Source organism: Barbus barbus (genome assembly GCF_936440315.1).
Source record: "Barbus barbus genome assembly, chromosome: 30".
Taxonomy (NCBI): Eukaryota; Metazoa; Chordata; class Actinopteri; order Cypriniformes; family Cyprinidae; genus Barbus; species Barbus barbus.
In genome coordinates, this window is record NC_136758.1 from 12971599 (window position 1) to 12992841 (window position 21243).

Here is a 21243-nt window from a genome sequence, read left to right on the forward strand (position 1 = left end):
AACAGCAAGGGATTAAAAACCATTGCACATAATCAGAAATCATATGTTGTGCATTTATTACGATCACCAGTGTGCACAAAGCCAGCAATAATACAGACAAGAACGATGCTTAAAATAGTCTTTTAATAAATAGGATTGTTAAAGAAAGAGGATGAATTCCTTTGAAGCGATTATTTGTCTTCAGATGTGTGTGTGTGTTATTTTCTGCATCTCGTCAGTTGTCTGCATGTTTCGACGAGAGCTATATAACTCAACCACCCGATTAGTCATTCATTTCAGGGCCGAAATAATTATTTTGAAAACAATGGGTGGAGTTACATTCGAATGGATAGGAGTGGCCAATCAGAGCCCGATATGTTCTTACGTCATTTGACAAACGTGCCAATAACGACGCTGCATTCAGTCAACAACGATGTTGAGCTCTTTTTGAATTTTCTACTCTAGTAACTGAAGAAGAACCTTAGGGTAACCGCGAGGAGTTCTTAATTTAGTTCTGGTAAGATTAACTTTATGTATGTTTTTGTAGAATGTAGTATATTATTGTTGAGAGTGGGATATGTCTATAGTCTGTCGTTATAAATTGATTTGATTGATGTGTTAAAACCAACAGCGTGATGGTTTCGTATTGTGTCATAATAACCGTCTCGTGTTTATTTCTAAATCAAATAAATTTCTTTATAATCTCTCACAACTGTGCCTCTACTTTTTTTAATTTATGGTAACGAAAGCAAACTCTTTTCATCCTAAAGGTCCTCTTTGCAAATTTCACACATATGAGTACAAAACAATTACAATAACGTTAGCTACATGTCCTGATGATATCTAAGTTATAAGGTTATTTTTTCTGTTCAAAGTTATTGTTACAATACATTTATGTACTAGTGAACTCTTGTGACATGTAAGCTCTGTCACATAAATAAATAAATGTATTAATTCCTTATTTTAAGTAGCTTCTGTTAGTAGCTTACGTAACTAAATTACTATAGCATAGATGCATAAAATGCGAAATATGATTATTTTGTGACCCCAGTAAGTTGTCAAAATCATAAGGTTTTTTTTTTTTTGTCAGACTGTGGTGATATTTTAATCGATTGTGCTAAAAATCAGTTTGAAATCATCCTGTATTCTCCATTCATTTACTGCACCGAATGCTATATTTGCCAATATTAATAATAATTTTTGTATCTGATAGTGTACCATATTAGGTGAATGAAAGACACACTTTATAAGAAAATTGAAGAAACATTAAATTGTATCAATTGTATTGAAATTTTAAATAATTTTAATTGTGTATATTATTGTATTGTATATATTATTTTGTTTCAGTTTTATATAGTCTGTTTAATGTTGTGCATATATGATTCAATAATGCTGCTTGAATGGGGGTTTGCAGAACAAATGTCTACCTTATTGCATTTTTTCAGAGCATGCCAGTGTGTCTTTGAGCAACACAGCATCTTAAGTAAGTATGAGCTGGGCTGTAGAAGAGTGGAAGGATGGCCTTCCTGCAAAGGTCTTACAAAAGATCCAAGAGATTGAAGGGCAACTTGACAAGTTAAAGAAGGAAAGACAGCAGAAACAGTTTCAGCTTGATTCCCTTGAAGCTACTTTACAAAAACAGAAGCAAAAGGTCAGTTACCTGAGAAACAATGGAGTAGATTTCCTCTTTAGCATCTTAATGAATGCAGTTAAATTTAATGTGTGTATTATATTTGCCTACAGATGGACAGTGAGAAAAGTGAAGCTTCTGCCCTTAAGAGGGAAAATCAGTCTTTAGTCGAATCTTGTGAAAGTCTGGAAAAGACTAAACAGAAACTTACACATGACATTCAAACAAAGGAGCAACAGGTGAATTATCTGGAGGGTCAACTCAACATGTGCAAGAAGCAGATTGATAGACTAGAACAAGAGGTCAAAAAGTAAGTGGACAGTGTTTAATAATTGTTGTGCCTAAGCTGTCAATATAATATAATGATTGTTTTTTTATGTATAAGTAAATAATTGAATAACCTTCGAATATTGGAACATATTGTAAACAATAAGACTCATCTTGTCTTAATTTCACCTTTTTCATTCAGGTACAAGCATGAATTGGAACGGTCCCAAACTTCACATGCTTCAGATATCCAGCAGTTTAGTACACCACAGAAAACTTTTGCAACCCCTGCGACACCTAATCATTGGCAACAGGGTAAGATATGAGTTAAAAAAAAAAAAATGCAGTTCAGAATCGATGCAACACACTGTATCACTGTAGTAACTGCATTTTCAGATTCAAAAATAAGTGACCTACAGGAAAAGTACAATCGAGAGGTTGAGGAGCGGAAAAGGTTGGAAGCTGAAATCAAAGTCATGCATGTAAAAGTAAGTAAAATACATATTTTTTGTTTGTTGCTAGTTATTATATTAATTTACTGAATAGTAAAAATGCATCTCTTTTTTTTAACACTTGAAGCTTCTGAACCAGTCTGCAGTGAGCCATAAAGACATTGCAAGACAGCAGGCAGGGTCCTCAATTTTCCCTTGGCAGCAAGACCAAACACACAGTCATCAGTCTCTGACTGTGATGGAGACCCCCTCTAGGAGAAGAAACGGACCCTCTGGGATGTCATGGTCTTACGATGACACACCAATTAAGTCCCACCAGCAGTTCACATCAGGCACTCAAAGTGACACAGCTGGATCACAGCAGATGGAACAGCTTAAGAATATAAATCAAGGTTGGTCTGACCTTACAGATTGATTTATTTTTATTATGCACATGAAAATGTGCTTTTGAGTATAGCTCTACAGTGATCATCTTCATATGCCTTAAGGTAACACATTCTCTTTCCTTCTTTTTTTTTCTTTTCTTATGCTGCTCAGATCTAAGGTCAAAAGTTTCTGAGTTAGAACTCCGTCTTCAGGCTCAAGAGAAGGAAATGAAGAATCAAACCAATAAATTCAGTGAAATTCAAAGTCAATTCGAAATGGCCAAGAAAGATCTGGCAGAAAAGGACAAACTCTTCAGCAAGTCCAGAGATGAACTCACAAAGGCTACAGGACAGTATGAGCAGTCAGTTTCTAAGGTATATGTCAGCTTAATGCATTTATATTTTGTTAATTTATCTTTTAAGCTATCTCTTGTTAAGTTGTTATATACAGTGGCCCCAGAAAAGTACTCGGGGACCTAAAACACTTAAAATATACAAATGTCTTTGTATTATATTAAAAAATATTAAAAGCACACTTTCAGGAAAATCGTTGCACAAAACTATTTTGCTTCAAAAGTGTGGTTGGTTATTACAAATAATTGCCACTTGGCTTGATGTTTTCAAATTGATTATATTTTATGTATAATGTATCAAGATATTCAAACGTTAGGTGTCCAGTTTTAGATGCCACTGTATGTATTTTATATGTTGTGTGTTGCGCAGTCTTTTGGTTGAACAATAGGGTAAATTGTGAATATAGTAGTTCATCTTTGGTTGGTTTGGCTCCTCAGTGTTCATCTCTTGAGATGAAGCTGAAGCAGGTAACAGAGGAGATGAACTGTCAGAGACATAATGCTGAAAGCGTGCATAGATCTTTGGAGCAGAAAATCAAGGACCAGGAGAGAGAGAGTCAAAAGGTCTTGTCTTACTGTCAAATATAATTCATTTAACATGTTTTATATTTCTGAATGTTGGATGAGTTAAAACTAAAAAATCTTTGTCCTCTCACTCATTTCAGGAACTTGCACAACTTCAAAGCTCCCATCAAGCTCTTGATCAGCAATTTAACCAGGTGAAAAATAAAATGAGTATGGAGATCCAGCAAGCCAAAAAAGAGTACAATGTTTTGCAGTCAGATATGGATAAGGTAATTTGAAAATTAATCTATGAATAATGTTGTAGCCATGTTATGAATAGCATGTTTCTGCTCATTATATTTTCTCTCTTAGTTTCTTTTTGAATTACTTAACCCAAACATGCATAATCACAACAAAATGTCACTGGTTTCAAAGGTAACTGCTCTAAAGAATCGACTGGAGAAAGATTTGGAGGAGCTGAAACAGAAACTTCTCAGGTCTGAACAGGCATCGCAGGCCAGTCAAGTGAAGGAGACAGAATTAAAGAAGAAATTTGATGTAAGTTGCCTGGGTATCTGTTATATAAGATAAGGTATTAGTTTGCTTGTTTTCGTTTAATAATAACAGATTTTACTTTTATAGAGTATGCAGAGCATGCCAGCATTTCAATGTGTTGTTTCTTCTCGTCCTAGGAGATGCAGAGAGAGAAGAATTCTCTCAGTTGTCAGTTAGATCAAGGAATGAAAAGAGTCAAACAACTTGAAGAGGAAAAACAAAATACTGAGCTAAACCTTGCCAAAAGCCGTACAATGGTGGATGATTTAAAAGGTATGTTTTAAAATTTTATTAAAAATGTATCAATTAAATGTATTACAAATATTTAAAAAAGAATCTAAAGAAATACTTCATCTTATCATTTTTACTTGCTACTTTCAGTTAAGACACAAACCCAGTGTGAAGAACTGACTGAGCTTCGCAAAAAATTGGACCGTCAAGGTGTATCATCTGCTCAAGAATTGGAAAATGCCAAGAAAACTCTGGCTGAAACAGAAGCAAAGAATATGAAGACTCAGACTGAGTTCCAAAAACTAGTTCATGAAGTTGAGCTCAAAACTAATAAGATTTGTGCTATGGAGAAAGAAAATGAAGACCTCAAAATGACCTCAAACTCCTGTCAGAAACAAGTTGCTGAGATGAAGAAAGAGTATGAGGCTCTTCTGCTGTGGAAAACCGAAAAGGAACAGTTGATTAATAACACTGAATCCAACCGTGAAGAAATGCTGAGTAAAATTGCAGATCTGGAGAATGATAAAGCCAAACTCAATGATGCTCATGATAGTCTCCAGAAAAGGCTGCAGGATTTAGAAAATGGGAAGATTTGTCTATCTGGTCAGATTGATTCACTCAAAGGTGAACTGCTTGTAAAATGTGTGGAGCTGGAGGAAAAAGGTAGAGTATATGAGGAGCTTCAACAGCAGTTACATGAGACCCATCAAAAACATAATAAGGAAATTGACAATTTGAGGCAACAAATCACTCTGATGCAGGAGCAGGTGAGTGAGCTTGAAGCTAAACTGCATCAAGAAACAAGTAAGGTGGAAGAATTGGAGAAGGCCCATGGTCAACTCCTTGCTGAATATGAAAGTGCTTGCGACCTGGCTAAATCAAAGGACTCTATTATTGAAATGAACAGAACTGAGGTTGAGCATCTTCAGGAAACCTTTGCCTTGCGAGAGCAGGAGCTAGAGAAATTAAAAGAGGAGAAAGACATGTTAGCTAAAGAATGTGAAGACCGCCTTGTACAAAACAAAGAGCTGGAACAAGAAAAACTGCATGTGGAAACATCCCTGCAGGAGGTACTTGAGAAGATTGCCCTTTTGGAATCAGACCTAAAGTGTCAAAAAGATTTAAATGCAGATATCCAAGGAAAGTATGGTGATATTTCTAAAGTCAGAGAAGATCTAGCAGAGAAAGTGTCTTTAGTGGAAAAGAGGGAAAAAGATCTTATTCTTGAAGTTGAATCTCTGCTTCAAAAGAATAAGTCATTCTGTTCTCTTGAAGAGCAGTTTAATTGTCTTGTTTCTGAGGCAGAAGAAACCAGAAGTTCCCTGGAAAAACTAAAGGAACTACAAGTTCAGACCACAACTGATTTGGAAAATCAGAAGACAATAGCTGAGAATCTTGAAAAAGATATAGAAGAAGAAAGAAGGAAGGCATCAAGCTTTGAGCATGATAATACACTACTCAAAGTGAAACAACAAGAGGTCGAAAATAAAGCTAATGATCTAGCAGAGAAGTACGAAAGCCTCCAGAAATTCCATGATGTTGTTTGCCAAGAGAAAGAAAATCTTCTTAAACAGGTTTCTGAAATGACAGGAGCACTTGCTGAAAAAGATGCAATGGCAGAAAAGATTGTGTTAATGCAAACTGAGCTTGAAGCCTCCAATTATTTGTCCACTACACTAAAGAATTCACTAGAAAGTCTTCAAAAACAGTTTGACTCATCTGCAGAGCTGAATTTAAGTCTGGAAAAAAATTTGCAAGACATATCTGAAGAAAAAGTGTTCTTAGAGGCAAGTATCAAGAAGCTCACTGAAAGACACAACAAGGAATCTGAAGCTCATGTCTCTGAAATTGAAACTCATATTAAAAAACAAAAGAGTTTAGAGGAGCACATCAGTGTACTTGGGGCAGAATTACAGAGCAAAAGTCTAGAGGCCAGAAATGCTTCAGAGAAACTAGAGGCTGCTCTTGAAAAGGTAAACTTGAAGCAAGATCTTGACTTATATAAGGATCGACTCAGGGAGGTCACTGATTCTCATCAGAAACTTGCAACGGAACTTGAAGACTTAAAACAAAGTGCATCTCCACAGGAGATAGAAAGTCTCAAAGCTGCTTTGGCAGATTTAAAAAGCCAAGAAGCTGCAAAATCCTGTGAGATTGAAACTTTGAAAAGAAAACTTCAGGAGGCTCAATCTGAGCAAGCTAAAGCATTAGAGGCACTGAACGAAAAAAACATTAACATGAGCAAAATCGAAGTACAGCTTGAAATGTTGCAGATGGATCTTGAAGATAATGAAACCTGCATTAATTCACTTGATGCACAAGTAGAGGCACTGCAAGGTAATATCAGTGTTCTTGAAACAAAGTTAGGTGAGAGTGAGGAACAGAGGTCCATCCTACAAGCAGAGCTCGAGTCCATCAAAGAAGACTATGCAAAAAGCGCACTTGAAGTGTCACAGCTATCTGCATGTTTGGAGGAAACTCAGAAAGAACAACAATCCAGTTCTGCATTATTCACTGAGTTGGTGTCTTTACGTGCAACCCATGAAACACTTAAAGTTTCCCTAGAGGAAGAGAATTGTAAGCAGGCAAACCTTGAAGCAATGTACAACAATCTTATGGAACAAAAGCTTAAGTTGGAATCCGATTTTCAGGAATTAAAAGCAGATGCCCAAAATTCCCGTAAGAAAATAGATAAATTAAAGCAGTCAATTGATTCTCTGGTATCTCAGATTGCAGGACAGCAAATTTATATAGAACAACTTCAATCTGAGAAGATTCTTGCAGCAAACTCTGATGCAGACACACTGAAAAAAGAGCAAACTGCAGATGAGAATGACCAAGATATTTGCGAAATGCCATTTGCTAACACATCTATTTTGCCCTTTGAAGAAGATATTGTCCTGGGTATTTCATCACCTGGAGAGCATCTTCATTCACAAGAAGAGGCCCAAACGTCATTGTCATCAGATGAGGATGGCCAACACATACCGCTGAAAGAGCAAATGCAAAATAATTGCAGGGAGCTTGAGGAGATGTCTCATGTTCTTAAGGAGACTATCAGAACCATGGAGGAGCAAACAGGAATTAAAATAGAACAACTCAAATTACAGCATGCCAAAGAGCTCCAGAGGATGGAAGAGCAAATACTCAGTATCAGAAATGAGTTAGAGGCCAAACTAAAAGAAGAAAAGCAACACACAGAGATCTTGTCCTCACAACTGGAGGCAACCATGCAACAACTGCAGGAATTGGACCTTGCATCATCCTCCTTGCTGGCTACTGAACCCTCCCAGGTAACCTTTGTATTTCACAACATAATGTCAGATTATCTCTGTTTTTAATTCAGAGTTTATGAACAACATCAGTTAAACAGCTTACTTAAAGGTGTATTTTACTTGAAGTAAATTGATCATGACTGACTGATCTGCACATTTTTACAATGGCACCAATACGAAATAAATTAGAAAATGACAGATTGCACCTTTAAATAGCTGCATTTTGAAAATGTACCTTGGTAAAATATAGGTTTAAAGCACTGCTTATATCAAGATCTATTTTATTTAATTTCTCTTCATTTGTATTGTTTTTTTTCCCCATCTTGATCAGGAAATGGAAAAAATGACACATGAAGCACAAGAGAACATACTGCATCAACCGGAACAGCCAGACCCCACTCCAGATATTAGCCCAGAAAGTAAAGCATCACTTGTGGAACTTGAAAAACTTAAGGAAACTCTAACAAAGCGAGAAGTGGAGCTTGTTCATTTGCAGTCCCAGTTTGAAGTCTTGGAATCTGAAATGGCAGTTAGAAAAGATTTGTGCTTGGACTTGGAGGGCAAAATTTGTGAAATTGAAATAGAAAAGATAAACGGCATAGACAAGTTGACGTCCATCACTCAAGAAAACAAGAAACTGAACAACCACATTGAAGAGTTGACAGAAGAGATTGATTCACTTAGACTACAGTTGCAGACCTCCAAATGCCAGCTCTCAGATGTTATGGAGATGATGGAAAGCTTAGAGATGGCAAAAGGTGAGTGGAATGAGAAGTTTTTCCAGACTAAGAGTGAACTAAAAAGAGTGCATTCGGAGAAGGCTAATTTAGAGAAGCACATCCTGTCCATGGAGGCTGACATAGAAGAGATACAAGAACAGAAGCAGAGGCACGCAGCAGAGCTTGAAGCAGCTAGGAGGACAAATTGCAGCCTTGAACAACAACTTAATATAACTATGGCAGAAGGTGGGCGACTTAAAGAAGAGCTTATTTTGTGTGCTGATGAAAGGGAAAGTGAAAATCTCTCCTTAATGAAGTGGAAAGAAAAGGCTGAGCTTTTGGAGAAGAGAGAAAACGATACACGAGAACTTATAAAAGAGCTAGAAGAGGACATTAGGATTGGGAAAAGAAAAAATGAGGAGACGGCTAACCAAATTGATGTTCTGCTGAAAGAAAAAGAGCAACTCATTCAACAGTCTCAAAACCTTGAGAATACAGTGGCTCTACTGAATGAAGACAAAAAAAATCTGATAAGTCAATTGAATGGCTTAAAGAGCAATGAGAATTTTGCTTCAAGAGAGTCTGAAAACATGTCTTCCAAAATCCATTCACTTGAGCATGAGAATATCAGGCTGTCCCAGTCACTTGAATCGTCCCTTTTGGAGAAAGGTGAAATAGCCTCTAGGTTGATCTCTACTCAGGAGGAGGTAGCTCAGATGAGACAAGGCATTGAAAAACTGAAGGTACGAATTGAATCTGATGAACGGAAAAAGAACCACATGAGTCAGCTGCTCCAAGCTGCCCAGAGGAAGGCAGATGTTCTTCAGGACAACATTGAAAAGCTTGAGAGAGAGAAAGAACTTTCTGACCAGAATCTAGAGGACACCATTCTTCAAGCAGAGACTGCCAAAGCCGAGCTTGAGGAAGTACAGGCTGAAACGCAAGAGCTTACCAAGAAAATTGAAGAGATGGTCAGTGAGCTAAAAGATCTCAAGGAGGAGAAGTATAAACTTGACCAAGAACTTCAACAAAAGAACAACATAATTGTTGAATTGCAGTTGTCCAATCAAGCAGCTACTGAAAAGCTTAAATCTGTGGAAGAGGCAACAGTGAACCAACAACAAATAATTGAGGACTTCCATTTAAATGTTGATGCCATGAAGGAGGAACTTCAACTCTGTCGAACAGAAGTAGAATCGAAAGAACAGAAAGCACAGGATTTGACCAATCGGTTGCTGTCTTTGCAATCAGAAAACAACAAGTTTTCCCAGAGAGTCCATGAATATGAAAGGTGTCAAGCAGAGCTTTGTTCATCCAACCAGTTGCTCTTGAAAGACATAGAAAACAAGCAGCAGGAGTTTAGCAAAGAAAACGCACAACTTCAGTCTCAAATTGCTGAGCTGCAGTCACTATCTTCAATTCAAGAAGAGCGAGATGAACTGAAAAAGGACAAGGTTGAGTTGCAGTCTACTATTGCACAGTTGGAGGAGATGACACAGATGCAGTCTACCAAGATAGAGGTATTGCAGACAAGTGTAACTACTCTGGAGAATAATATCCAGCAGTTGGAGAGCCAACTTGATGCTATGAAGCTCATGAACTCAGAACTAACAGAAAAGGTATGTTTTTGTCATCTTTAGCTGTTCTTATTTTCTTTTTGTTCTTGTTTTTATTTCACACGCATTCATTTATTCATATTCCTTTTCAGTTAAATGCACTACATGAGAGCAATTTGCATCTCCAAACACAACATCAACAACAACTGTGTGAGGCAAGGGAAAGACTAAATGCTTTGGAGATTAATCAAAATATATTGACTTGTCAACTGCAGGAGTCTCAAAAACAAATCGAAACATACAAGGTATGAATTCTCCTTTACCTTATTTTATACTGGTTCCGTGAATGTTCAGTCTCTGCTTATACTCCATTTTATTGCACATTCCAGCTCAGCTTAGAAGCACTGACAACAGAAAAAGATGGCCTACAGAAAAATGTATCTGATATTCAGGAAAATCATGATGTTCAGATAAAGGAAAACAACAGGAGGCATGAGGAGAACCTGAAACACGTACAGCAGCAGGTGGGCAGATGTAACACTGCAACAATGGCAGCAACAATGTGTTTTTTTATAAGAGTAGGACTGTGCGTTATGGCAAAAGGTGTTATGGTAACAATGCACAATAATAAGAATTAAAACTTAAATTTTAAAAAATAGAAATAGAAAAGAGTTATCTTGAACTGTAAAAATTTCACAATATTATTTCTCATTTTACTGTATTTCTGATCAAGCTCTGTTTTTATCCACAGCATGAGATGGAGCTTAATAAACTGAAGGAAGAAATGATTGTGGTTGAAGAAAAGGCTGCACGGTATCTATCAGACCTCAACAGCTTCAAGTCTCAAAATGCAGATGTGGACTCTACCTTCAAGGAGTTACAAAACAAATTAGAGCTTTGTGAAAAAGAAAAGGTATTGTTTTTATTTTTTCCCCATTCGTTAATATATAATAAATATTTTTAAATTATGTTCGATATTTAATTTGTCAAATAATTAACCCAGTCATATTTATTGGTCTTGGTCCCTGTAGGCAGACTTAGACTCAAAGGTTGTGCGCTTGTCCAAAGAGAAGGACGGTGCTATGAGTAAGATCAATTTGTGGATGAAGTCATGCAAACAGCTGGAGAGTGAGAAGCAGGCACTTCAGGAAGAACTTCAGCAGCAGGGAAAACAGATAGCAGCACTGCAGGCCTCACAGAAACAAGGTATGAACAAAACTCACAAAAAGATAAGCACTTGGTCTAATATCGTATACTTAACTTGTATTGGACTGTTTGGACTGTGGCAAAAAATAATTAAAATGATTAAATGTATATGTACCTGGAAATACAGAGCATCTTTTTTGTTAACAGGTGATGCCGACAGTAGTGAAGCCCTTCGGGAAGAACTACAGGAGCTGAGGGAAGCTCTAGAGGAAAAGAGCCGTGAAGCGGATGAAAGCATGGACCGATACTGCAGTCTCATGGTCAAAGTTCACAAGCTGGAAGAGACCAATGAAAGCCTCAAGAACCAGCTCAAGCAGTTGAACACCCAGACAAAGACCCCCAAGACCAGGAGGTCCCTCAGGTCTGAGAAGACTGATCTGGAGAACAGTAAACCAGTGGAAGACAAAGCCAACGTGCCAGCAGGAAAGAGACCGAGAGCAGCAGATGACACTCCTAACAAAGCACAGGAAGCCCTGCACAGTATCACCAAGAGACTAAAAGCTGCGGCTGCCACACCTAAAGCCACACTAGATGTAGATGATGAGGATTTCAGACCAGAGGGTTTGCCTGAACTTGTTCAGAAAGGTGAGAGGTTATCGCAATTTGTCATTCCATGTACTCCACATCAAAGGTACATTCATATTCATATGAGTTGTTCTCAATAAAGCTTTCACAATGAATGGAATGTGTTCTTGATTGCTATTTTTACTCATCTACATCACTTTTTTCTGTACAGGTTTTGCAGATATTCCAGTTGGAGAGATGAGTCCATTCATCATTCGCAGAACCACAGAGCAGCGCTGCAGCCCTCGTCTGGCCGCCCGAATGACTGCGGCTCAGCAGAGCACAGTTTCAGCAGAGCATCCTGTGCAAATCTCCAAACAGACAGCAGAGGGCAGAACTTCAAACATAGTGAGTAGAACTGCCTCTGTCTATTTCCTGCAACCACAACCAACTACATCTCTGATATAAACCTTTCCTTGAAATAGGTCCAAAATAAGATTCAAATTGATGATGATAGTATTGATACCATTAATGTTTGTGTAGTATTAAAAACTGTATGAGTCTTCTAATGGCAATATTCCATTGTGCACAAGCAAATAGGAGGATCTAATATTGTAGTAATTTTGTGCTTTCATCATTTTTATGAGTTACTTTTGTATTTTTTTATATGTGTGTATATATATATATATATATATATATATATATATATATATATATATATATATATATAAATTATACTTTTTTATTATTAAGTTTTTTTTAAAGTGAATTATAATAAACATGGAAGTTTCACACATTGGCAAAATGTTCGATACTGGATTGGCAACTTACAAGTTTGGAAAAAAAATTGTCATAAAGCAGCCAACCGTATTAGCAGTACAGTAATACCAAATTGTAAGAGTAGACCAGAATAGTTACAGAGCTAGAAGTGTTTTAAATTATTATAAGAACAAAAAAAATCTAATAAAAAAACTCACTGTGTAGCTGAAAACATTTAGTCATTCTTTAACCACAGGAGGGCATCACAGACTCTCAGAAAAGGTTACTGCAGTCTGTAGTTAACTCATTTACCTCTCTTAAAGTTACTGACCATGAATGCATTTACAAATGAAACTCTGCATGACATTTCAGATTAGATGGAAAGAAGTTAAGTGCTCTGAAGCATTAAAGCTCTACTGTCAGCTTTTGACTTCCTTCAAATTTCTAATCATGTCACCTTACCCCAGGTCACCATTTCCTGGAGATTTTCCCAGTTAAGATTTCAAAGGGAGTCAAGACCACATGCTGTAGAGTAACTTTTATGTCCCAGATATACAATTCACCACCTTGAATACCTGATTCAGAATGTAGTTAAGCTTTTATGAAGGCTGAAGTTCTACGTTCCTGCTTCCATGTGTCAATTTAAAGGAGTACTCTGGGTTCAGTTCAAATTAAGCTTAATCTACTCAATCTACAGTACTTATGGCATAATATGTAGGTCCGTGCACTTTTGCGTCCATTCATTTTTTCATTTTTTAACCCAGACGAAAAACATGAAAAAAGCATGGTTATAGTATTTTTAACTGCTATGCTGAAAACCAAAATTGAAATTAGAACCGTACACACAAAATTCTTCACGAAAAGGTCAAATATTGATGACTTTTCAGATTTTTATGAATTTTTGTACTTTTAATAAACATTTTAAAAATGCACAAATTAATATAGAAAAATGTCGATTTTAACAGGTTTTCTTTGGCCAAATTTAGTAATGCTTCTCCCGCACGTTCAGTTGAGATCTAGAGTCTTTGGAACAATGGAAAATATTTTTTAAAATAGATACAGGCAGAATCCTGGGAACTTTATCGTCATGAAATTACATCACGGTATCGGAGAGGACATTGCATGGCATGTACCTTACATCGTGTTAGAGCACTACACACGGTTTAATATATGGGGTAAAAATAGAAATATATAAAGTTGTAATCTGATACAGGCAGGCCAGTTTCTGAATCACTGAGGGTGCTTCTGAAATCAGTGACAGTACTCTAGCCTTAATATACATGTTGACATATTTGTGCCCTGTTAATTAATGCTGCATTTATATACAGATGTTACTCCCGAAACATTGCAGCTTGCAGCTGTCACTGGTCCAACAGCATCATGAAAAACAAAACTTATTCAAATGCTGAATGGATTAGCCAAGAAAGCGTGCAAAGCGATCTGCGCGCCCTATAATAATTATAAAACTGTCATTCATTTCAGTTTATCGAGATTTTCACAAAAATCCGTTATAATCAATGAAGATCTACACCGCACAATGAATATCTTATTTACATCATGTTACACTTTGTTTGTTATAATGAGAGACTCCTGGGGCCTGTTTCATAAAACAAGTTTACCAAATAAACCAGGCTTATTTCAGTTAGTCTGACTTATTGTCAGCTGATTTGGTTCAAAATAACCATAACTTTTTCGTTTCATTCCCTCTAGCACTCCCGTAGAACTTGCCCAGCATACAGTTATTTGCAAAGAAATATGTAATGAGCATTTCATACATGTTTTTAGGCGTGAAAAATGAAGATCATAAAAATATTGAAGCTAAAGGTTTTCATAAAGCAGTTATGGTAGTAGCGCGAGAGGGCGCTAGTGTCTGTAGAGACGGTAGAAATTAAACTTAGCATTTAGCCTATATACGTTGTACATTAAAAAAACAAACTTCATATAATTTTTATGATTTTTTTAATGAAATTGGAATTTTGAATAATGAAAATCTGTTTGTGCCTGCTTATTCTGTTTGAACCATTAAAGAAGAAACCGCATTTTCCATATTTCATTTGTGGGTTAAAAAACGAAAAATGAATGGACGCAAAAGTACACGGACCTATGTATTACTACAAAAATTAATTTAGACTTGTCACTTATTTTGGTTTATACAAAAATAGAATATAGCAGCAAGAATATGAGTTACTGTGAGGTACTTGTAAGTGAATCTATTGGCTGTACTTTTGAAACATTGTATAAACATTTCTGTGTGTAGACCCTCAAAAAATTGGCCCTTAGTTCCATAGCAAGTGCTTCACCATAAGTTACAGTTGTTCTACAGTTGGCAGACATATTTAATGGATCATAAAAGCTGAAGTTCTTAATGAACAGCTAAGCTTCAAGTGAAACAGATGCGAGCCGTTGGCAGGGTGCATGGGGAGGATAAGCAAACCATTAGTCAGCTTGCAGCACAGCCAGTTTTCAATTACTATTCAGCACTGGTTCTTCTCCTCAAAGTACATGTAAAGTGTATGGATTTGGAGAGGAAAGATTGATTGATTGCAAGATCTTATATTTATACATTTGCACTTGTCCACATCTTGACACTTTCCCCAGAGAAGTGCACAGTACGAGTTGTTTTATACATTGATATTGCCTCTGGGCATTCTTGACAGCTCTACATTGCTCGCTCCTGACATCATGTTCATGTACGTTTAGGTCCAGGTGCCTAAGGCGATCCAGAGCAATGCGGCTGTATTATCTCCACTCACCAACAGTCCACGGGAAAACAGCTGTGAAAGCCCAGTGCCTGCTTTAGAGCAGGAAATTAGCAGGCGCTCTCACAGCTTCAAAAAGACCCTGGAGAAACAAGAACGGGTCAGTGCCTCTCCAAAACAAAACGACAACTGCCAAGTTCAGTGATTAGTGGGATGCCATGTAAATTTCCCCTTTCTTTTTTTTTTATATTATATTTTTAAGAACGTTTATGCACTGGCTTTTTAGCTTTGTAAATAATATAAGGCCAGCTGTATCATATGTATTTGGTTTCTGTTACATCTCTGATTTCTTATCTTTTTTACTGTTTCAAAACACAAAATGATTGTTTTATCCTTAACACAGAATAGCTGTATCATTTTATTGTATGTATTATATTGACCTGATTTCTTTTAACCTTTTGAGGTTTTTTTTTCTTTCTTCTTTTTAGAAACATTACAACTAATCACTCCGATTTACTGTGTGTCATTGCTTTTTCTTACTACTTTACTAAAGTTCACTCTGCCTTATAAATATGTTTGTTTGTGTACTTCTGTTCTCTATAAGTGGCCTTTTGAATTATTACTCACACAGAAGAATTGCAGCTTTATTTGTAAGGAATGATAAATTACAGCCTGAAAGCATTAAGCTGTGTAATATGTAGAGATTTATATGCAGACTGTCTAATACAGATGTCTTTTATTGGACACGTAACGAGCAGCGATCTAATTCTCAATCATTTCAAGTTCTGACTCGATACATTTCTGCCCAGGACTCTTCAATCAATACCTTTGCTTTTAAACTCAGTCTGAAAATTTCCCCTGAGGTTTGGTTATGGTCTAATTGAGAGGATTTGGGAAGAAAATCCAGGCTTGTTATACTGTCTGATGATACAATGCACAGTGAGTGTTTCATCATGACTGTTTTTCAGATTTGTTCCCTGAAATGTATCCTTTTTATTAATGCCAATCTATTTTACATTAACTAACATCAAAAGCTGCTTGTTGTTGAGTTTAGTTTAACTATAAAGTAGCTGTAGACAAATGTATAGTCATCTTCTCTTTACCTAATAATGCTATTTTTCCAGCATGATATGATCAGTGTTATTTTAGTATTTCATATATATATATATATCTGGGTTTCCGTTGTCCGGTAATTGCCGGACATTGGCCGGAAAAAAAATGAAATGTCCGACAAAATTAAATCTCTCCGGACAAATTGTCCGATTAAAATGGTCTAATAATCCCGCCCCACTAACACAATCTGAATTTGAGAATAAGCCTAAAATGTATAAAGCAACAATACACCGACCTTTGGCTATGTTATAAAGGAAAAGGCTCTACCGTTTGAAAGTTATTAAACAACATCGCATGCTGCATTTAAAATAAAGCGCACGCCTAACGGGCCGCTCACATATCGCGTCTTTTGCGCGCTCAAGTTCGTTATTTCAAATGGAGACGCACGGTATGCGCGCTCATAATGGAAGCGACGCGGTCGCGGTGCGACGCGCTCGTTTTTTCCAGGCGCGTCCGCGCCGCATCTAGATAAAAACATCTCAACTTTTCAGAATGCCGCAAGCGCACCGCAGGTCATGTGACAAGAACCAACCAATCAGCTTCCTCACCTGTTCCGTTACTTTGTAACCTCAGCAGCGTTTTTGAAGTATGGGGTGCACCCAAACACTGCGGCGTTTTTTACTTTTCTTAGTAAATAAATCTTGTAACAGAATTACAGCAAGTGTTTTTCGGTGTTGAAAATCCATTGCTGAAATTTCCTTGCTGTAACGGAGAGCGCAGCTGATGGTTGTTTAGCAACCAACGACAGACGCCTCCGGAGCGCAGCCGCCCGAGCGCTTTGGAAAAAAAGAGAAAGCGGCGCACCTAGCGTTTTCCACGCGTTTTTAGGCGCGATATGTGAATGGCCCCTGAGACGTCTATTTATAATAAGCGCAGCATTCTTTTGTAGGCCTATAATTCTAATATCGTTCTCACCTATTATATTATCTTATGCTCTTCAATAATATGCAGAACCAGCGATCAGAAGGATTATTTGCCATTTTACAAGCATTGAGTCTGCGGACACCGCTCCTCTTATCGATGCCATAAGCCTGCGACGTGATGCCCTCGCTGTCATGACAGAGCTCCGTGGCTATGGATGATTGCATTTCTCCACAGCCTGCGAAGTCCTCATATGTGATTTCAACGAAATGTATCCAGAGTGGACCAAGCTCGCCAAGATAGCCTGTGTAATCCCTGTCTCGAGTGTTCCTGCAGAGAGGGGGTTCTCGCTGCAGAATCGGATCAAGACGAAGCAGCGAAGTCGCCTTGCGGAGAACAAGGTTACGCGCCTTATGCGCATTGCAAGTTGTGGAGAGACTCTGGGAAGTTTTGATTTTAAGTCGGCAGCTGCACAATTCAGCACTGCAAAACAGCGTAAAAAGTAGCCTAAAATGACAGTGTTATAGGCCTAGTCATTTGTTTGTTCCAGTTAATTTGACAAGGAGTCATTTCACGGTGGCCAATTTAAATGTTACCAGTTAAATGAGACATATTGAGAGTGTATAATTAAGTTCGCTTGAGTAAAAACAATATTTTATGTGGGGAAGGGGGATTGGTTTGTTAAACTATGAATGTGAAACCATAGTAAAAACAATTGGCGTTGATTGATGCCAATCGGACGTTCATGTTTTTTTCCGTCTATTTGAAAGTTAGGCTAATAAATGTTGCATTCTATACGGCCTGATTATGTCATTTTTGAAGTTACATAGCCTGCCTCCAGTTTTCCTCAACTTGACTAATTAAGAGGCGATATTTGACCGGCACATCACCAAAATGTCCGGAAAACGAAACCTCTGCCGGTCACTTTGACCGGCACCATTTTTTTCTAGCGGAAACTCTGATATATATATATACACACACACACCCTATTATAGTATTAATATTTTGAATTATTTCTATATTTTAAGCTTTAATTTGAGTTTACATTTTATGTGCTTTTGTAAGTTATATAGTAGATTTTAAATTATGCAGTTTTTTTTCATGTTTATTTCAGTTTTAGTATAGTCATATTTGTTTTAGTTAGTTACCAAGGTGGTATTTCAATGTAAAAAAAAAAAAATAGTTTTAGTACTATTTTTAATAGTTTCAGTTAAGGCAACATCAGTGATGATGTATCTTTGTTGGAAATAAATGCATACTGCACATTTTTGTCTTGCAGTGCAAAGCAAGAACGTCCTCCAGTGCACTGAAGTATCTGCTGGTGTGTCAGTGTACAGTAATACATCATGTCATGTCACTTTTTTAATAATTTCAGCAAAATGATACCACATATAGGGCCTATAATACTCCACAGATGTCCTTATCACATAACGTGTGAATTATTGTATTGATCGCATGAGGGAAATTGTGGTGATTTACCAGTCAGATACTGTCAACACTGCACAGTACAGAATTCTACATTAATATATGTAGTAAATTGAAAATGAGAACACAAGTCATTTTTATTTATACATTTTAACTTGTGCTACCAAAATTGCATGTCTCTTCCATAACATCACATTATTATATTATATTGCACCTCTTGCAAGCTTACATTTATAACTATTGTTTTGAATTTGAGGTGCTGCCCTTTGGATTAGACCATAGTTCAATATATCAGGACAGACAGCTTTAATAGAAAATATGGTAAAATTTTATTTCGATAGTCCACTTTAGACATTCTACTAACAGTAAGTAACTTTGCAACTACATGTCAACTAGCAGTCATTAGAGTATTAGTAGACTGTCTGTTTAATATCTTCTAACACTTTATTTTTATGGGTTCACAACATACAATATACTAACTATCAGAAACTTTGCAAGTATACGTCAACTTATTCTACTAACCCTAAACCTACCCTAACAATCTACTCTGAGAGTTTGTAGACATGTAGTTGCAATTTAATGAGAATTAATTGACATGTAGCTAAAAAGTTACTTATAGTTAGTAGCATGTCTAAAGTGGACTATCGAAATAAAGTGTAACCGAAAATATAAATTTGACTGTCCACAGAGACATTTTTAGAATCAGAATATGGTGCCATATTAAATCCCCTTCCTTCTGGTCATGACTAGACTGTGTACATTACAAATATAACTTGATCTAATCAAAAACAATTCACATCTGCTGTACACTGATCAGACACAGCATTAAATCCACTGGCAGGTGCAGTGAATAACATTGATTCTATTGTTACAATGGCACATGTCAACGGTTGATATAATACGAAGAGATTAATATGCAGCAAAATTCTATCCACATTTACTGTTCTGTTTTTAAGTTTGAATTTTGGTGTTACCTATACTACTGGACATGTAATTGTAAAGGTGTGTGGTTAGGAGTAGCATATGTTGTATCTTTTCACTGATTTTGAACTATTTTGCATACTAAAAGCACATGAAAAGATTTTTGTTTTTAGATTTCCAAAATCATAATCATATTAAAATAGCAGGCTAATCCAGATTTTAAAAAGCATTCTGCAGCAATCCTGGTAATTGAAGAACATGATGCTTTAGTACTACTGAGGAAAATTCCATTACATGAATGACTGTGCTGACTCTGCTAAGAATGATACTGATCAAAGTCAAGGACTGTGAGGACAACATGTTAAATGAAACAGTTTACAATCCGTGACAAACTATATATGTGCTGTCTACTGGGGGAAGAAAAATGCATCCTATACTTTCATGTCAATAAGGTGTCAAAACTGTTAACTGTCTAAAGACTGATCAGATCACTGCTGAGCTGCCAGTATATAGAATGGCTAGATGACAAATCAATATACACTTTTTTTGTCCAATCTAATGAAAATGCATAATCTAAACATTACCTGTACAAAACAGCAGTGTTTGTGTAAAACACCTATGTACAATGGCATGTAAAGATCTTTATCCACCCTTGTACCACCAAAAGTAAACACTACAGAAGCAAACTTAAGACAGTTCTTCATAAGTAGAGTTTTACACTGTGATTTTTTGTTTCCCAGTTAGTTCCAGTCCTCAAATTTGATTGCCTGAGTATCGTTCCCAAAGTGCTGATATACAGTACAACAATCAACCACAACATTAACACCATTGACAGGTAAAGTCAATAACATTGATTATTATAACATTACAATGCCACTGGAGAAGGGGTGAGATATATTAAGCGAAGTGAACAGTCCATTTGTAAATTTCACGTGTTGAAAGTAAAAAGATCTGAGTGATTTTTCTCAAGGACCAAACAGTGATGGCTAGATGTCTGGGTCAGAGCATCTCCAAAAGTTTTGTGGGGTGTTCCTGGTATGCAGAAGTTACCAAACGTGCTGTAAGGAATGACATCCAGCTCACTGATGCATGTGAGGAGCAAAGGCTGTCTGGTCCAATAACACAGAAGAGTTACTGTAGCTCAGATTGCTGAAAAACCTAATGCTGGCCATGGTATAAAGCTTTCAGAACACAGAGTGCATCGAGGGGGATTGTGTATGGGGCTGCATAGGCACACCATTCAGAGTGCCCATGATGACCCCTGTACATTTCCTGCCAGTAGCCTACTGAGAATCGAACCTGCAGCCTTCTGCTAACAAGTCTGATCTCTAACCATTAGGCTACAACTGCCCCAAAATGCCCTTACCCGTTTGTATAAAAGCAATGTTGCACTTATGAGCATGATGTTGATTGACACAAATATAAATTTGAAATATACAAATGTGATAGCTTTAAAATTACATATTTAAGAAGATTTTAAATAAGATTTTAATTTTAAAACTATGAAAGTATAACAATCTTTCATGAGGAAAAGAAAAAAGGTTTCTTATTTTTATACTTTTTTCATATTGCTGTTACAGAAGAACTCTATAGACATTTCTTTCAGTAGGCTCACAGTGTAAGAAGTCCACAGTAGATTTACTTGTTTGCATTCACTTCACAGAAAGAGAATAAATAACCTCCCCTTTTCCCTTGCTGCAGCCTCTGTTTTGAGTTCTCATTGATATTTTATTTCGGCCTCTTATAATGCTCCCCTTCACCTCACTCTAAGTCAGCAAGATCTGGGGGGAAAAAACAATTTATGCTGAGCCAATACATCCATCCAAGCTATAAATAGAACACACCTCACCCTAGTAATGGGTCAGTGAA

General features: G+C 36.8%; 1 protein-coding gene across 1 annotated transcript; it reads left to right on the forward strand.

The window, feature by feature from the left end:
• Positions 1-378: 378 nt before the first annotated feature.
• On the forward strand, positions 379-15810 carry LOC306850534 (uncharacterized protein). The gene is made up of 20 exons (XM_079386210.1): positions 379-496; positions 1425-1630; positions 1723-1919; positions 2079-2191; positions 2273-2364; positions 2456-2720; positions 2866-3068; positions 3485-3610; positions 3712-3840; positions 3986-4108; positions 4243-4378; positions 4487-7629; positions 7943-9949; positions 10039-10191; positions 10276-10410; positions 10638-10799; positions 10918-11092; positions 11240-11677; positions 11829-12004; positions 15056-15810. Exons 2-20 carry the CDS (start codon positions 1469-1471, stop codon positions 15257-15259), a joined length of 8139 nt encoding a protein of 2712 aa, XP_079242336.1. The 5' UTR covers positions 379-496; positions 1425-1468; the 3' UTR covers positions 15260-15810.
• The last annotated feature ends 5433 nt before the right edge of the window (positions 15811-21243 follow it).

What these genes read in the sequence shown, in the direction of transcription:
- LOC306850534 (XM_079386210.1), top strand. Translation starts at nt 1,469, where the DNA reads ATGAGCTGGGCTGTAGAAGAGTGGAAGGATGGCCTTCCTGCAAAGGTC. An exon ending in AGGAGAGAGAGAGTCAAAAG is followed by an intron (nt 3,611 to 3,711) that starts GTCTTGTCTTAC and finishes CACTCATTTCAG; the next exon opens with GAACTTGCACAACTTCAAAG. An exon ending in GCCTGAACTTGTTCAGAAAG is followed by an intron (nt 11,678 to 11,828) that starts GTGAGAGGTTAT and finishes TTTTCTGTACAG; the next exon opens with GTTTTGCAGATATTCCAGTT.